The sequence below is a fragment of the Engystomops pustulosus genome, chromosome 5, assembly GCF_040894005.1.
Source record: "Engystomops pustulosus chromosome 5, aEngPut4.maternal, whole genome shotgun sequence".
NCBI lineage: Eukaryota > Metazoa > Chordata > Amphibia > Anura > Leptodactylidae > Engystomops > Engystomops pustulosus.
The window spans coordinates 133,530,198-133,547,521 of record NC_092415.1 but is presented as its reverse complement, the minus strand read 5'-3'; the positions used below and the strand labels follow the sequence as shown (position 1 = coordinate 133,547,521).

The 17,324-nt window shown below is 39.6% G+C and overlaps 1 protein-coding gene across 2 annotated transcripts in view; it reads left to right on the top strand.

Moving 5' to 3' along the window:
• Window positions 1-17,324, top strand: part of VWC2 (von Willebrand factor C domain containing 2) — a 388,287-nt gene that overhangs the window by 217,644 nt on the left and 153,319 nt on the right. For both annotated transcript variants that reach the window (XM_072153096.1, XM_072153097.1), the window contains exon 3: window positions 3,496-3,625. In XM_072153096.1, the coding sequence (XP_072009197.1) occupies window positions 3,496-3,625 (130 nt within the window). The remainder of the gene's footprint in view (window positions 1-3,495; window positions 3,626-17,324) is intronic.

Sequence of the window (17,324 nt, the reverse complement as noted above, 5' to 3'; positions counted from 1 at the left end):
CAATCTCAAGACAGACCAAAATCTAGTGTAGGACTCTTTTTGGAATAAAGCAGCAATGACAGGAATGCAAAAAAAATCTATTCTGATATAGATTTTTTACTTTTATTGTTTGTTTTATACATCGTATAGCATAGATATCATGTTATTTATGTTCTCTGGGTCAGAATGATTACGGCAATATCTCATTTATACAGCAGTTTTTATGTTTGAATTATTTTGCAGCATGAAAAAAGGCATTTGGAGAGAAAAATCACTTGCCTTTGCATTGCATAACATTTTTTTAAATTTTTGTTGATAAAGCTGTATTAGGGCTTTTTTTGCGGAACGTACTTTTTATTGGAATCATTATAAATGTGACATTCTGATCACTTTTTATCCCTTTTTTCACCATGTTTTTTTTTGGGCATTCACTGTACGGGTTTAGTAATAATTTTTTTATATTGTACAGGTTGTTATGAAAAAAGCAATATAATATATGTGTGGATTGTGTTGTGATTTGGTGCTAACTTTTTATTATCTGTGGGAGTTTTATAATATATGGGGCATTTAGGGGACTTTTATAATTTTTTTATTTTATTCTTTTATTTGTAAAGATATTTATCCCTTTTTTCCACATTTTTTTTCCTGTACCACTCTGATCAAACTACTACACTGTATTAGAGTAATCAGCTTATGCAGATGCATAGGCTGACATGCACAGTAACAGATCATGTCGGAAACAGGATCTGTCACTGAGCAGCTGAAGACAGTCCGGCTATCAGCACCCCCTGAACCAGGGGGTGGCGATCGGGAAGGGGGCAGGTGAGGAAGCTCTAAAGATACCGTGGAGATGTTTGACAACATAGCCTGCAGCCAGGAATGTGACTATTGCGATCCCAGCTATCACATGAATCTGGGCTCCTGCTTACTTTCACCAATTACAGTTGTCACGGTCAGAGTTTAGCGCAGGACAAAAATGCACGTCCAAGTGCGGGAACCACCTGTTGACTTGGATGTGCATTATTGTCCATGTTCGGCAAGAGGTTAACTTTTATATTTTCTTTTATTCACTGTATCGCATATATAACATGTTATTTATGTTCCACGGGTCAGTAAGAGTATGGTAATACCCCATTTAAATAGCTTCTGTCTTCTAAGAGGTGTAACATTTTTGTATTTTAGCATTTAGTATATGTTTATTGAGCTGTATTAGGGATTATTTTTTGCATGATGAGTTGTACTTCTTGTTGGAATTATTGTGAGGTAATTGTGACTTTTTTACTTTTTATTGCTTTATTTATTTGACTGGATGTTTAACAATCCTAACTTTTTTAAAATTATTTTTTACGGTGTTCACTGTATGTGTTTAGTACAAAAAACCTATGTACTCACCTTTACACCCCCCCCCCTCTCTTCTTTTTTGCGTTGCTCCGGCTCCGTGTCCCTGCTAGATATGTTCTTATTTTGTTAGTTTCTTTTTATTTTCTGCGCTTTAACACATTATACATTATATTATTACCAATTCAAACAATATTTCAAAGGCAAGTTACGAGTCACGCTGAAATTGTCTTTTAGATAAATCTAAGCAGTAAATTGTAAGTGCTCCCACTTGCATTACTAACATAAATTAGCAATTTTACTGTGTAGCATACATTAGATAATAAGGCGGAATACTCGGATTCTCATTAATTCATATTTACATTTCTCTTTCCATACTCACATTAGTATTCTCCCTGCATATACTTGTGTAAAGTATATAATGACAGCCTGTTTTCTAGGCAAGGTTTTTTTAGAAATGGATTTTTCATTGCATCTCATGTTTAATAATAACAATATAGAAGCCTACTGGTGCCCTGTTATCGGTCTATAGAAGATTAATACAACTATATGCAAGTGAACTAAAGGCGAAGATACACATGGCTGTTGAATTAACATAGCTGTTGTGTTTTTAATGAACATTTAAAGAGGTCTTTAACTTGATAGCGACTGCCCACAGTAATTAGACCACGGGTAGTGCTTGTATCGAGTCTTCAACAATGTCTTTCAGTGTTGATGCAGTTTCTCCTATTCCTGCACAGATCACAGAGCAGGGAATGTATCTAGCCATCAGTGGTTCATAACCTTCTCTTTTTTTCACTACATAGCGCTGAACAGTACTATGTACCAATTACAGGCAATGGCAGTGCTGCACCCTCTGTAGACCCAGTAGTTACATGAACACCAGATGTGAAGGTGTTAAACAGAGCTACTGGGTCTTATTAGATCCAGTGCATCTCTACTTGAGACATCTACCCCACAGAGGGTTGGTTCCTTCTGTAACTGCGGCTCAGATAATATTATATATTAACACTGGACTATAACTTGAATGTGGAATTAAACACTGATTGAGGACTATGTGAAACTCTTATAGATGTTAAGGAAGCCTAATATGGTACTTGTAGTCCTTCATATATAGTTCATGCTGTTCCAAATGAATTGTAATCTTTTTATATTGAACTGAGCTTTGTTGAAGTATGGTGCTAATGATTGGTCTATTTAGTCTCATTAACTGGTGGTACTTTAGGTCTCAATATTGTGGTATATCGTTCTCCATTTAATGTATAGCAGCCAAGTCAATTTTGCTGTTGCAGTACGAAGAACAGCCATTGTTCATGGATAATTTAAAACGACTGTATTAGGTCACAAAAAAATGTGCCATTTCCCATTGCTGAAAAATTTTCAACTTCTTAAATTTTACATACCAGGCAAGAAATAAGATAGATTTAGGCCCATGTCATTTTGTAAAACTATGTACTTATCAGCACACTTGCACTTGAACTCCTCGCTTTGCTCAACATCCTCACTGCAGTCTCTGTAAATTACATAATTGGTAAAATCATTAGAAGAATTTTTGATTAAATGATTGGTCACAGCATATAAATATGATTTTTATTTAAATCCTTGTTACCACCTCCAGCTCATGCTGAGTAACTTCATGCAAAAAAAACTGTGTTTTCCATGTCTTTCCTTCCCCATTAGTAACCATCAATCTGTCTTAAATGTATAATTTATTTGACTAATTTATACACTTTGTTATATGCTTATCTTGATCTAATCTATACATTTATTATTTATACTAATAGACTTTGGGGGGGGGGAGGATTAACACAATTTTGAGGTGTGTTTTTGCAAGTAAAAAGTCACATTCAACATTTTAGGCTCCAAAATGATAAATGTCCCATGATTGTGCTATTTGTGTGGCAATTTTTTAATACAAAAAATGGACAATTAAGGACATGTGACGGTTAGAGTGCAAAAATACACCTTGTTGTGATGAATTACCCCTATACTGATATTATTTGCTTTAAAATAGTGGATTTTTGTGTTATGACTTATGATGGAACTTTTTAAGAATATTAGTACATTATTTTAGTCTAACAGTGATGAATTTATTATGAATTAAGTCTATGGATAATAAACTTTTCTGCTTTACCAAGTAAATCAATAAATTTATTCTCAAATTATATTTTATTTTAGGTTTCACCTTGTGAAAAATGTCGATGTGACCCAAATGGTGAAGTTATGTGCACTGTGTCGGCATGTCCTCAGACAGAATGTGTAGACCCAGTCTATGAGCCAGATCAGTGTTGTCCCATCTGCAAAAATGGTAAATTATGATGTCAGATGCTTTAATTACATAAGATATACACATATACAGTACAGATCAAAAGTTTGGACACACCTTCTCATTCAAGAGTTTTCTGTGTTTTCATGACTACAAAAATTCACACTATTGGCATCAAAACTATGAATCAACACACGCGGAATTATACACTTAACAAAAAAGTATGAAACAACTAAAAATATGTCTTATATTCTAGATTCTACAAAGTAGCCACCTTTTGCTTTGATTACTGCTTTGCACACTCTTGGCATTCTCTTGATGAGCTTCAAGTGGTAGTCACCAGTAAAGATTTTCACAACAAAGGTGTGCCCTGTCAGGTTTAATAAGTGGGATTAATTGCCTGATAAATGGGGTTGGGACCATCAGTTATGTTGTGCAGAAGTCAGGTGAATACACAGCTGATAGTCAGACTGAATAGAACCTTTATAAATTGTATTATGGCTAGAAAAAAATCAGCTAAGTTTAAAAAAAAATGAGTGGCCATCATTACTTTAAGAAATGAATGTCAGTCAGTCCGATAAATTGGGAAAACTTTTAAAGTGTCCCCAAGTGCAGTTGCAAAAACCATCAAGCGTTTCAAAGAAACTGTCTCACATGAGGACCGGCACAGGAAAGGAAGACCTATAGTCACTTCTGCTGTTGAGGATGAGAGTCACAGAGCTCTAGCAACATACACATCTCTACAAAAACTGTGAAGAGGAGACTGTGTGCAGCAACTTTTCCTGGTCTGATGAGTCCAAATTTGAGATCATTCTCAACCATTGTGTCTCTGTGTGATGCAGAAAAGGTGAATGAAAGGACTCCAATGGTTCTCAACCTGAAGCATGGAGGAGGAGGTGTGATGGTGTGGGGATGCTTTGCTGGTGACCCTGTTGGGGATTTATTCAAAATTGGAGGTATAGTGATCCAGCATGCTTGCCACATCATCTTGCAGTGTCATGCTATTCCATCCGGTTTGCGTTTAGTTGGACCATCATTTATTTCTCAACAGGACAATGACCCCTAACACACCTCCAGGCTGTGTTAGGGCTATGATGACCTGGCCTCCACAGTCACCAGACCTGAACCCAGTTGAGATGGATTGGGGTGAGCTAGACCGCAGAGTGAAGGCAAAATGGCCAACAAGTGCTTATCATCTCTGGGAACTCCTTCAAGACTGTTGGAAGACAATTTTAGGTGCCTACCTCTTGAAGCTCATCGAGAGAAGTGTGCAAAGCAGTAATCAAAGCAAAGGTAGCTACTTTGAATAATCTAAAATATAAGACATATTTTCGGTTGTTTCACACTTTTTTATTAAGTATATAATTCCATGTGTTAATTCATAGTTTTGATGCCTTCAGTGTGAACCTACAATTTTTAAAGACAGGAAAATACAGAAAACTCTTTGATTATTTAGAAAAATCGAAAGTTTGTTCAGGCTTTGTGGAATTAATATTGTTATATAAGAAATTCTCATTTGCTCTGCTTATTATTAAATGTGTGTTATTACTGTTCAATGGGTATGTGGATACATGATTTAAAATAAGGCTTGTAACATGTTCATTTGTATGGGAAACATATATATTACATTATATATAAATATATACACTCACCGGCCACTTTATTAGGTACACCTGTCCAACTGCTCGTTAACACTTAATTTCTAATCCGCCAATCACATGGCGGCAACTCAGTGCATTTAGGCATGTAGACATGGTCAAGACAATCTCCTGCAGTTCAAACCGAGCATTTGGTATGGTTGTTGGTGCCAGAAGGGCTGGTCTAAGTATTTCAGAAACTGCTGATCTACTGGGATTTTCACGCACAACCATCTCTAAGGTTTACAGAGAATGGTCAGGAAAAAACATACAGTGAGTGGCAGTTCTGTGGGCAGAAATGCCTTGTTGATGCCAGAGGTCAGAGGAGAATGGGCAGACTGGTTCGAGCTGATAGAAAGGCAACAGTGACTCAAATCGCCACCCGTTACAACCAAGGTAGGCAGAAGAGCATCTCTGAACGCAAAGTACGTCGAACTTTGAGGCAGATGGGCTACAGCAGCAGAAGACCACACCGAGTGCCACTCCTTTCAGCTAAGAACAGGAAACTCAGGCTACAATTTGCACAAGCTCATCGAAATTGGACAGTAGAAGATTGGAAAAACATTGCCTGGTCTGATCAGTCTCGATTTCTGCTGTGACATTCGGATGGTAGGGTCAGAATTTGGCGTCAACAACATGAAAGCATGGATCCATCCTGCCTTGTATCAATGGTTCAGGCTGGTGGTGGTGGTGTCATGGTGTGGGGAATATTTTCTTGGCACTCTTTGGGCCCCTTGGTACCAATTGAGCATCGTTGCAATGCCACAGCCTACCTGAGTATTGTTGCTGACCATGTCCATCCCTTTATGACCACAATGTACCCAACATCTGATGGCTACTTTCAGCAGGATAATGCGCCATGTCATAAAGCTGGAATCATCTCAGACTGGTTTCTTGAACATGACAATGAGTTCACTGTACTCCAATGGCCTCCACAGTCACCAGATCTCAATCCAATAGAGCATCTTTGGGATGTGGTGGAACGGGAGATTCGCATCATGGATGTGCAGCCGACAAATCTGCGGCAACTGTGTGATGCCATCATGTCAATATGGACCAAAATCTCTGAGGAATGCTTCTAGCACCTTGTTGAATCTATGCCACGAAGAATTGAGGCAGTTCTGAAGGCAAAAGGGGGTCCAACCCATTACTAGCATGGTGTACCTAATAAAGTGGCCGGTGAGTGTATATACATACATATACTTATATATTCAGAACATTAATGCTTATAATGCTTTGCTAAACTTTTTGATTATATATATTACAATGCCCAGTTATATCTGCAGTACATCTCCAACATCTGTGTACACTATTTTGGTAAATCATTGGTTGTCTGAATATCTTAATAGTATTCTAAGGGGTTAGCAAATTTCAATAGTTTCTGGATGGTGGTAAATGCATAATGCCATTGGTCTTGTGAAATTTTAACATTCTATTTTGTATCCCAGTTTTGGATTTTTGCTATTGTGTCAGCATTACACACTATATGAATATGGTTAATCCGCCCTTCTTAAAATGGGTGGATCAGAAAGTAACTTTATTTTTTTTGTATTAATATCTTGGAATTGTAAATCTTTGTAAATAAAGCAGATTTCATCTGGTAGTAATGGCAAAATTCCACTGGCGAGAGTCAAAAGATTTATTTTAGAGAATGAAAGCTCTTAAGGGCAGTTTTACCTAGAATGTCATAAAGAGTAATAATATCTTAAGATATCTATTAGAAAATGTTTAATTTATAATACTTACTTCTAGTGTTTAAGGAGTATCTATACGGCATCAGTTGATTACCGTATATACTCGTGTATAAGCCGAGTTTTTCAGCACAAAAAATGTGCTGAAAAACATCCCCTCGGCTTATACACGAGTCAAATAAATAAGTAAAAAATACTTTAAAAATAATAAACTTATACTCACCCTCCGGTGTCCGCACGGCTCCTATTGCTTCCGCGCCGTCTTCTTTCTTCTGCTGGGCGCCGCCATGTCTTTCCCCTGGGCGGCGCCTAGTATGACGTCAGCAGCGGCGCATCATACTAGGCGCCGGCTGGTAGAGAGCAATGGGGGCGCCCTGCAGAAGAAAGAAGACGGGCATGGAAGCAAGAAGAGGAGCCGCGCGGACATCGGGGGAGCAGCGCTGCACATCGGGGCCACCGGAGGGTGAGTATATAAGTTTTTTTTTTTTTAATGCTGGGTTTGGCTGTATACTACACGGGGCAAGCTGTATACTACATAGGGCAGGCTGTATGCTACTGGGGGCAGGCTGTATGCTACTGGGGGCAAGCTGTATACTACTGGGGGCAGGCTGTATACTACAGGGGGCTGGTGGCTGTATACTACATGGGGCAGGCTGTATTCTACTGGGGGCAGGCTGTATACTACTGGGGGCAGGCTGTATACTACTGGGGGCAAGCTGTATACAACTGGGGGCAAGCTGTATACTACTGGGGGAAAGCTGTATACTACTGGGGGCAAGCTGTATACTACTGGGGGCAGGCTATATACTACTGGGGGCAGGCTGTATACTACTGGGGGCAGGCTGGGCTGGCTGTATACTACTGGGAGCAGGCTGGGCTGGCTGAATACTGCTGGGGGCAAGCTGGGCCCCTCCCCCTTTAGACACTTAAACACTTGGCGTCTCATCAGTTATACAATATACCAAAATACAACTGTGGTACAGTTTACTGTAAATATACTGCTTCTATGTTACAGTTTGTCTCAGACTGGGATATGTTGTGCTTTACAACAGTATCATTTTTGAATTGATATGGTTTTTTGCTAACTTGTTATTCCTTTTTATGTGGGACCAAATAGGTAAAAATCATAATTTACATAATACTGATGTATTTCAGGGTATAAGCACTGCCAGCCTATGCTGATGCATAGACTGCCACACAGGCATTTACACGTGAATTATGACTGACACCCCTCAATTCTTGATGCCGGCTCAGCTCCAATGCAAAGGTGAACCGGCATTACCTCCAACCTTTACTGTTACAGCACAGGGTGCTAGGCTCCACTAGGCACCGTAGTAGTGGGGTGCGGAGAGGCAAGGAGTTAAAGATGGTGGATTCAAGGAGTAGAGCTGTTAGGTGCCATGGTTGGGTTCAACTGTGGCACCTAACAGGTTAACTGCCATGTGTCAGCCATATGGACAGATCTCATTCTGTGAGCCCTCTCCATGCACCCCTTCACAACCAGCTGACGTAAATTTACATTGGGCAGTCGTGAAAGGGTTAGTTATGCAACATCTATTTTTTTTAATTCAGGAAATATGTAAAAAGCTATAAAAATTATGCATCACCGTAACGGTAGTTACCCACAGAATAACAATAACATATTATATTTATTGATTGGTGAGTGGTCCAACAAAAGGAATCCTAAAAATCCAAAACAAGAATTGATCAGTATCAGATAAATATCAGGTGACACCCAGCAGCCACACCTACCAAATATGGTGCTGTACACTGTATTGTGACTCTGCTTAGTATTGCAGCTCAGCCGCATTACTTGTATAGTAATTAAATACATACAGGCCATGCGACTGATGAATGTGATATCATAGACCTGTAGCTGATGACTTATCAGCTGTACTCCATTAAAATGTCATATATTTGTACATAAAGAATGTCTAACTCTGATTGTATGTGATAATGTCAGCTGATATTTTACCAGAAAGTACAATATTACAAATATTTTGTATAGACTAATTCTTGATATCAATGTGCAAAAAGCAGGCAACAGAAGTAATAATAAAAAATGCTGGATTTCAGTGCACAGAAAAATCATCAAAACTGATGATCTTCAGAAAACAAATGGGGTGATTTATCTTTATTTTTTCCTTTTTATCTGTCTTTTTTTAGACTTTTTTTTGCGCATTGAGGTTTTTGCGCCTTTTTAGGACTTTTGGAAATGTGCACTAAAGTCCTCCGGACATCAGTAAAACGCATTTACCTTCTATTCCAGATGTGCTAAATGTCGCAAATGACATTTATTTTTTCATTTGTAACAAATCTGAAAGCAAAAACAAAATGACATAAGGGAAAATCGAGATTGATAAATCACAAAAGTAGAGATAAGATACATGACTCCCAATGACTTAAAGTAAAAAAGACAGGTTGCAGAAGCCCATTGCACTTGCATTGCAAATATTTCTTTCTGCCTTCTCTAAGCATTTGCATTACAGTATAATTGTGTGTTTTAATTTACCTGACAATGTTGTCTGTTGAGTCCCAGGGTTTGCTTTGGATGCATATAAAAAAGCCCATGCCTGGTCTGAGCTGCTCAATCACTCCTCAAGTCTCAGCCTCCACCTTTCTGCTTATGTGCAACTCCTCCCTCCTGCTCCTTTACTCACACAGGGACAAAGCTCACAGTAAGGTGAACTATCAACAGTGAGGGAGGAGTTGTAGAGGAGCACAGGTGGAGACTGAAAGCTGAGGAGGGACTGAGCAGTACAGACAAGTCACTCACCACAGGATTCAGGCAGGAAGCCAGGTAAGTTAAATTCTTTGCCATAAAAATTATTTGCAGCTAATTTATTCCAATACCTGGATCTGGATACTTTTCTTAAATATAATATAAACTATAAACTATGGAAATACATTTCTTGAGATTATATAAAATGATATTTACTATCAATAGGAAGGATTTTAAACTAAGCACACTTGCATGCTGATGTTTGCCTCCTCTGGCAGGATCTGCTCTTAGTTAAGCTTTGTATGCCCTTGTGTTTAAAAAAAAGTCAGTAAAAATTATGCAAATAATTTGGGTGCAATTAAAAACATGGAGCTCAGAGCCCCTCGTTTGCATCATTTTTAAAGCATTGTTTTGTTAAACAAGAGCATAAGAAGTTAAAAGAAGAGCTGCTCCTGCCAGAGGGGGCACACATCTCATGTAAGCGTGCTTGGTTTACAATCCTTGATGCTGGTGGTAGATTTCCTTTAGTGGAAATGTGTCACCAGGTTTTACTTTCCTAAACTACTACTCCCATCAGGTGGGGAATGAAATGTTCTTTCTAAATTCCCTCTTTTATGTGTAATCTCCCCAATTTACCTATAAAAAAAACTCTCCCAGAGTTTAGTGGTTGCAGGGGTAGAGTCACTTCTGCAAAAGGTCAACACTTTCAGTAAAGTATATTTGAAATGTTCATTGTAACTCACATGCAGTTTTAAGAATATGTGCAATTTATAGTATTGGCTGAATGCATAAAAAGTGTTGGCTGAATACATATTTAAAATCTTGTTATCAGTAAAATAATTGACTGTCTCCCTTTTTTGGGGAGAAACAAGTTCCAAACCGAAATTTTTCACCTAGTAGCATAAATAATTTTTATATAGGTATAAGTCGAAACTGTATATTTTATAATTGTAACTCCAGACAAATGTTTTTTATCCAAAGAAAGTAGAGTTTGATCGGCACTCGGAAATTGCTTAAAACTTGAGGCTTTATTTTATATCCATTAAAAGTATGTGTACATTTGCAGGTAGCAGACGACCTACGCGTTTCGAACGTAGACCATGAATAAGAACTGAATATCTACGTTCGAAACGCGTAGGTCGTCTGCTACCTGCAAATGTACACATACTTTTAATGGATATAAAATAAAGCCTCAAGTTTTAAGCAATTTCCGAGTGCCGATCAAACTCTACTTTCTTTGGATATTGAAACCGGTTTCCGACAAGCCGTCTTGGATTCGAGCACCGGGACTATGCAGATACCTCCATTACCTTCCTAAGTCTGGCATACGTGAGTGAGCGGACAGCTCTGTTAACTTATATTTTTCTACAAATGTTTTTTGGTCTCTGTGACAATTGAATTTTAAAAATGGAACTCAGAATAGAAAACAAAGAAACTAAAGATAAATACTCTAACATCTGGTCCCCATGGATTATATTCAAGGGTACCCCGAGATACCTTAACATAACTGACTAAACACATAAAGGAAAAAAAGACTGTACATAAAAGCGAAACAATAGGTTGACTTAATAAACCAGATATACTAAACCCTTCCTTTCTCCCCATCCTGCACTCTCCCTCCCCAACCCTACCCCAAATCGACCCTATTATACATATATAATAAATGCTATATTCTGTACTATATTGTTGTTTTACTGACAAAATATCATATTCTGTAAAATTATCATATGAGATGTTAACAGAAGTTGTCTATTAACTCTCTTTTGCTGTTATTCTTTCTTTAATAAAGCAAGATTGATAAATAAAATGAATAATCCCCCCCCCAAAAAAAAAAAAATGTTGGATTGTAATAAGAACCAGGATTAACAATAAAGCTGCATTGCAGAGAACTTTGATAACTGTTACAGCTGTTTATTGTAGTCTAGGGCTAAAGTACAGTAACTTACAGATTACCAAAGGTCCGTTTGTAACTAGGGGTTGTCTGTAAGTTGGGTGCTCTTAAGCTATATATATGTGCTTTAATTAATTTCATGAATCATTTATTGCTGGACTTAATAACTTGATAGTTATATAATTAAATGGAATTCTATTTTCCCACATCGCTTCCCCTCAGTCCTGTCCCTTCAGGCGAACTTGATGGACATATCCTCGACTATAAGCCAACCCAAGTATAAGCCAAGGTCCCTAATTTTAACACAAAAAAATGGGTAAACCTATTGACTCGAGTATAAGTCGAGGGTGGGGTACACTTAGGTGCCCCGTAGGTCCTCTTCTTGATTTGGCTCATTCCGCTCCTCTTTGGGACTTTGCACTCCGCCAGCACAAAGAATGACGTCGGCCACTTGCTGACATCATTGTTTGTGAGGCACTGGCATCACAGGATGACCGGAAGAGGACCCAAAGAGGAGCCGAAGAGGAGCGGAATGACCCGAATGGAACCCAAAGCACCCGAAGAGGCACCAGAGCAAGACAAGGACCTACGTGGGGCTTTGGAAAAGTGAGTATAGTGTTAATTTTTTTACAGACTTATAAACCGAGCTAGGGTTTTTCAGCACAAATTTTATGCTGAAAAACTTAGCTTATACTTGAGTATATAAGGTATTTTTTCCTGTTGAAAAAGATATAAGAATGACCATCGTTAGCATGACATTTAAGAAAATAAATTATAAAAATCAGCTTTTTTTAAAAGTGTTTTTCCACTACTTTAATCCATATAAGTGTCTGCTAAAACTTTTAGAATACTAAAATATAACAAACTATCATATATACTCGAGTATAAGCCTAGTTTTTCAGCACAAAAAAATGTGCTGAAACCCCAAACTCGGCTTATACTCGAGTAAAAAAGAACAAAACTCACCTTTCTGGCTTCCCCCGCTGCTGGCTAAATACGGGGACAGGGGGCTGGCTATGTACTGGGGGATATGGGCTGGCAGGCTATAGACTGGGGGGCAGGTGCTGGCTATATACTATGGGTCAGGGTCCAGCAGGCTATATAATGGGGAGGCTGTGACCAATGCATTTCCCACCCTCGGTTTATACTCGAGTCAATATGTTTTCTTAGGTTTTTGTGGTAAAATTAGGGGCCTCGGCTTATACTTGGGTCGGCTTAAACTCGAGTATATATGGTAATTACTGATCATCTTTAGGATCATCACTGCTCCAGTGCCACCATGCTCCTTCCTTCTCTCTATCCTGGTTTTCAGCAGTTACATTTTGAAACAGCCTTAGGAGTGCTACAACCAATCACGGGCAAAATAAGTGCTAGAGATGAGCAACTCATTCAAGATTTGATTAACAGAAGTTGAATTTTCCAAATCGAATTGGTCCAAATGGATATTGCTACAAATGTGCCAGAAATTAGCAAATTACCCCCTCTAGTCCTCTAAAATAAATCCTTTCATTTAAAAAAATCTATAAAAAGGAAGTAAGTATCTTGTTTGTTTATACTTTACTTTTTTTAACCCCGTAGCGGCCTGGCTTTTTTTTTTCATTTCTATTTTTCACTGCCCTTGTTCAAAAATGTATAACTTTTTTATTTTTCCATGTACAGAGCTGTGTGATGACTTATTTTCTGCATAACAAATTGCACTTCATAGTAACGGTATTTAATATTCCATGCCAAGTACTGGGAAGCGGTAAAAAAAATTCCAAATGCAGTGAAAATGGTGAAAAAATGCATTTACCCCGTTTTCTTGTGGACTTGGATTTTACAGCTTTCACTGTGCACCACAAATGACATGTCTACTTTATTCTTTGGGTCATTGTGAGTATGGGGATACCAAATTTGTAAAGGTTTTATAATGTTTTCATACATTAAAAATTAAAACCTCCTGTACAATTTTTTTCTTTTTTTTTTAATTTTGCCATCTTCTGGCGCCAATAACTTTTTCAACTGTTGGTGGTGTCATTTTTTGCAACTTTTGATGAAGTTTTCAATGCTATAATTTTTAGGACTGTTGGACCTTTTGATCACTTTTTGTTGATTCCTTTTATATTTTTCAAAATGGCAAAAAAGTGGCATTTTTCGACTTTGAGTGGTATTTTTAGTTGCGGGGTTAAATGCAGTGAAAAACCGTTATTATATTTTGATAGATCGGGCATTTTCAGATGCGGCGATACCTAATGTGTTTATGATTTTTACTGTTTATTAATATTTATATCAGTACTAGGGAAACGGATTTTTATTTATATTTATATATTTATATATATTGTAAGGCAGTGGCTGGAAAGGTCATTAATGGCGTCTATATTCCAGCTAGTTTTTTCTCCTATGCTTGGTAAAGGGATGACCACTGACGATTAATCCAGGTTCTGGGGCTGTGTTAATGGAGCTCGTTAGCCCACACCTGGTCCAGGGCTTTAGAAACCCGAGCTGCATCATGAGAGCTCTCTCTGACCAGAGACAGAGGTGCTGCTGTGAGTGAAACAAGCCTGGAGGTAAAGACTGCCAATGTGTTTATTTTGTATCCTTAGCTAGAGAGGGAAAAAGCTATTGTATTAGCTAGCGCCTTGACAGGCAGGTCTTTTGTTTTGTATTTTATTTCTGTCAGTTATGAGCCTGTACAAGTTGGACTTGTGAACACAACTGACAATAAAGACTGGAAGTCAAACCAGTGTTTGGAACTAAAAGTTGGACTCAGCGTCTCTGTGAACTGTCTTGGCTCTCACCAATGAGCTGAACCCCTACTGTTTGGTGTCTCGGATGCGGGCACTTCCTTAAAGAGACAGAGACTTGTTTCAACAGAAGAATGGAGAAACTTATAAAACAGCTTGTGCAAGCTAATGTTAACCTCAGCAGGCAAATGCCTTACAGCGACAGGTGCATGAAGAAGCCATGAAAGCCCAGCGAGAGACCAATCATCTGTTGGTGAAAGCTCAGCAGGACATTGGGCGGGAGCAGCAGCAGGTGAACAAAGCTCTCCAACAGCAAATCCAAGGCTCGGTGGAGAGACCTGAGTCGCTACAAGCCCCACAGCAGGCACCCCAGCAGCTGGTGCAAAGCGCCATGAAGAAAATGACCAAGGAGGATGATGTAGAGGCTTTCCTGCGCACCTTTGAGCGGATTGCTGAGAGTTCCCAGCTTCCTGAGGATCAGTGGGCAGAAGTGTTGGCCCCCTTCTTAACAGGTGAGCCCCAGAAGGCTTATTTTGACCTGAGGGTGCAGGATTCAAAAGTGTATGCTAAACTCAAGGGAGAAATCCTAGCCCGCCTTGGGGTTACCCTTGCTCTCCGTGCACAGAGAGTCTACACCTGGGAGTATGACCCTGCCAAGCCAGCCAGGTCACAGATGTATGATCTCTTCCACCTGACCAACCAAATGGCTGCAACCAGAGGAGCTTACTGCAACCCAAGTTGTGGAGCGGGTTGTCTGTGACCGCTTTGTCTGTGCTTTACCAGCAAAAGTACAGAGACGGGTATTCAGATCCAAAAACTGTGGATGAGCTGGTGTCAACAGTGGAGCGCTTTACAGCTACAGAAGAGTATCTCCAGGTGCTGTGTCCCACATCCCCTCGGAACAACAGAAAACCATCATCTGGTAAGACTGTTCCTTATTCTAAAGGGGTAAAACTGGCAACTAAAGAGGGTGGGTCACAGTCCTTTGGTCCTAGAGACCGGCCTACAAGTCCAAAACAGGACTCTGTGTCTAAAGCCCGGGGTCAGGTAGTCTGCTGGTGCTGCTAAGGACTGGGACATATCGCTGCTAACTGTCCGGTGCTAGGAGAACCTATGGAGTGTGACTTGAGAAGGCGTGGGTCTTTGTTTGCTAGACCTTCTTGTGCTGCACATATGGACAATGCATCTGAGAGACAAATCTGTATTGTACAAATAGAAGGTCATCCTGTGTTGGCATTGCTGGACTCTGGGAGTCTGGTGACTTTGGTACATGCAAGTCTGGTGGACCCTGACAAAGTCCAGACTCACCGCATGAGTGTAATTTGTATCCATGGAGATACTAAGGACTATCCCACTGCTGTTATAATGGTGGAAACTACTTGTGGGACATTAAGCCATGAAGTTGGCGTGGCTAAAAACCTGTTGCACAGTGCCATTATTGGACGAGATTTTCCCTTATTCTGGGATTTGTGGGAAAATAAAAACAGTCAATTGTATAATGTGCATGATGATGTTAACCTGTCTGAACATGTCTCTATGTCTGATACCTCAGCTGAGCCTGTCATTGCTGTACCTTTAGAGCAAGATGAACCTAATAATTTTCCTTTCGAGGTCCTTGCTGGGGACTCTGAGGAAACAGTTCCTGATTTAGAACTTTCCCAATTACAAGTATTCAGGGGAAACTTTGGTACGGAACAGCTGAGAGATCCAAATCTTGTTAATGCCTGGAAAAATGTAAGTTATTAACGGTGTACCCCAAGAACCAGGCGTTGAATTGGTGTATCCCCATTTTATGGTACACAATGGCTTGTTGTGTAGGGTGAAGAAAATCCTACCAGATATACCATGTTAACCTAATTAAACCCTGGAAAGATCGTGAGGTGCTTTGTGCCACAAAGCAGCCTCAACAGTTACGGAGCAATGTATTACCTGAGGTTTATGTTGCTGAAACTTTATCCGCAGTTGAGAAACAAGAGGTCAGGGAGCTGCTGCAAAGGAACAGGGAAACATTCTCTGAGTTGCCTGGACGTACTAACCTTATAAAGCATGATATTGTGACACAGACAGGAGAAAAGGTTAAGTTGCGCCCATATCGTGTACCCGAAGCCCAGATACAGGCAATCTCAGAGGAAGTAAAGAAAATGTTGGACCTTGAGGTTATTGAAAAATCACAAAGTGGTTGGTCTAGCCCAATCGTTCTCATTCCAAAACCTGACGGTACCCTGAGATTTTGTAACGACTTTAGGAAGTTGAAATCTCAAAATGTGATGCCTATCCTATGCCCATGGTTGATGAATTGATAGAAAGGTTGGGTCCGGCTAGGTATGTCACTACTCTGGACCTTACTAAGGGCTATTGGCATGTCCATTAACTAAAGAGGCAAAGGAAAAGACTGCTTTCTCTACACCAGAAGGCCACTATCAGTATAAAGTTCTCCCTTTCGGCCTACATGGTGCACCAGCCACTTTTCAGGGGTTAATGGACCTAATTTTGGAGCCTCATAGAGCATATTCAGCAGCCTACCTAGATGATGTGGTTATCTTTAGCCCAGATTAGGAATCTCATCTAGGAAAGGTACAAGCAGTCCTGGATTCCTTGCGGGAGGCCGGCTTAACCGCCTAACCCGAAAAAATGTAAAATTGGTCTAGAGGAGGTCTGGAAGAGGAGTGACAAAATTGAAGCAATTAAAAACTGGCCTCAGTCCATTTCCAAAAAGCAGGTCAGAGCCTTCTTGGGCATAGCGGGTTATTACAGGAGGTTTGTGCCAAACTTTGCCACTATTGCCGCTCCTCTCACAGACCTGACCAAAGGGTCCAAGTCCAACATGGTAAAGTGGAATGAGGAGGTAGAACAGGCTTTCCAGCAATTGAAGGAGGTGTTGTGTAAGAGGCCGGTATTGATTGCTCCTAACTTTAAGGAGGAGTTTATGCTGCAAGCAGATGCCTCTAATGTGGGGTTAGAGGCTGTCCTTTCTCAAGTAAAGAATAGGGAAGAGCACCCTGTAATGTACCTCAGCAGAAAAATAACATCTCCTGAAAAAAATTATGCGATAATAGAAAGGGAATGCCTTGCTCTTA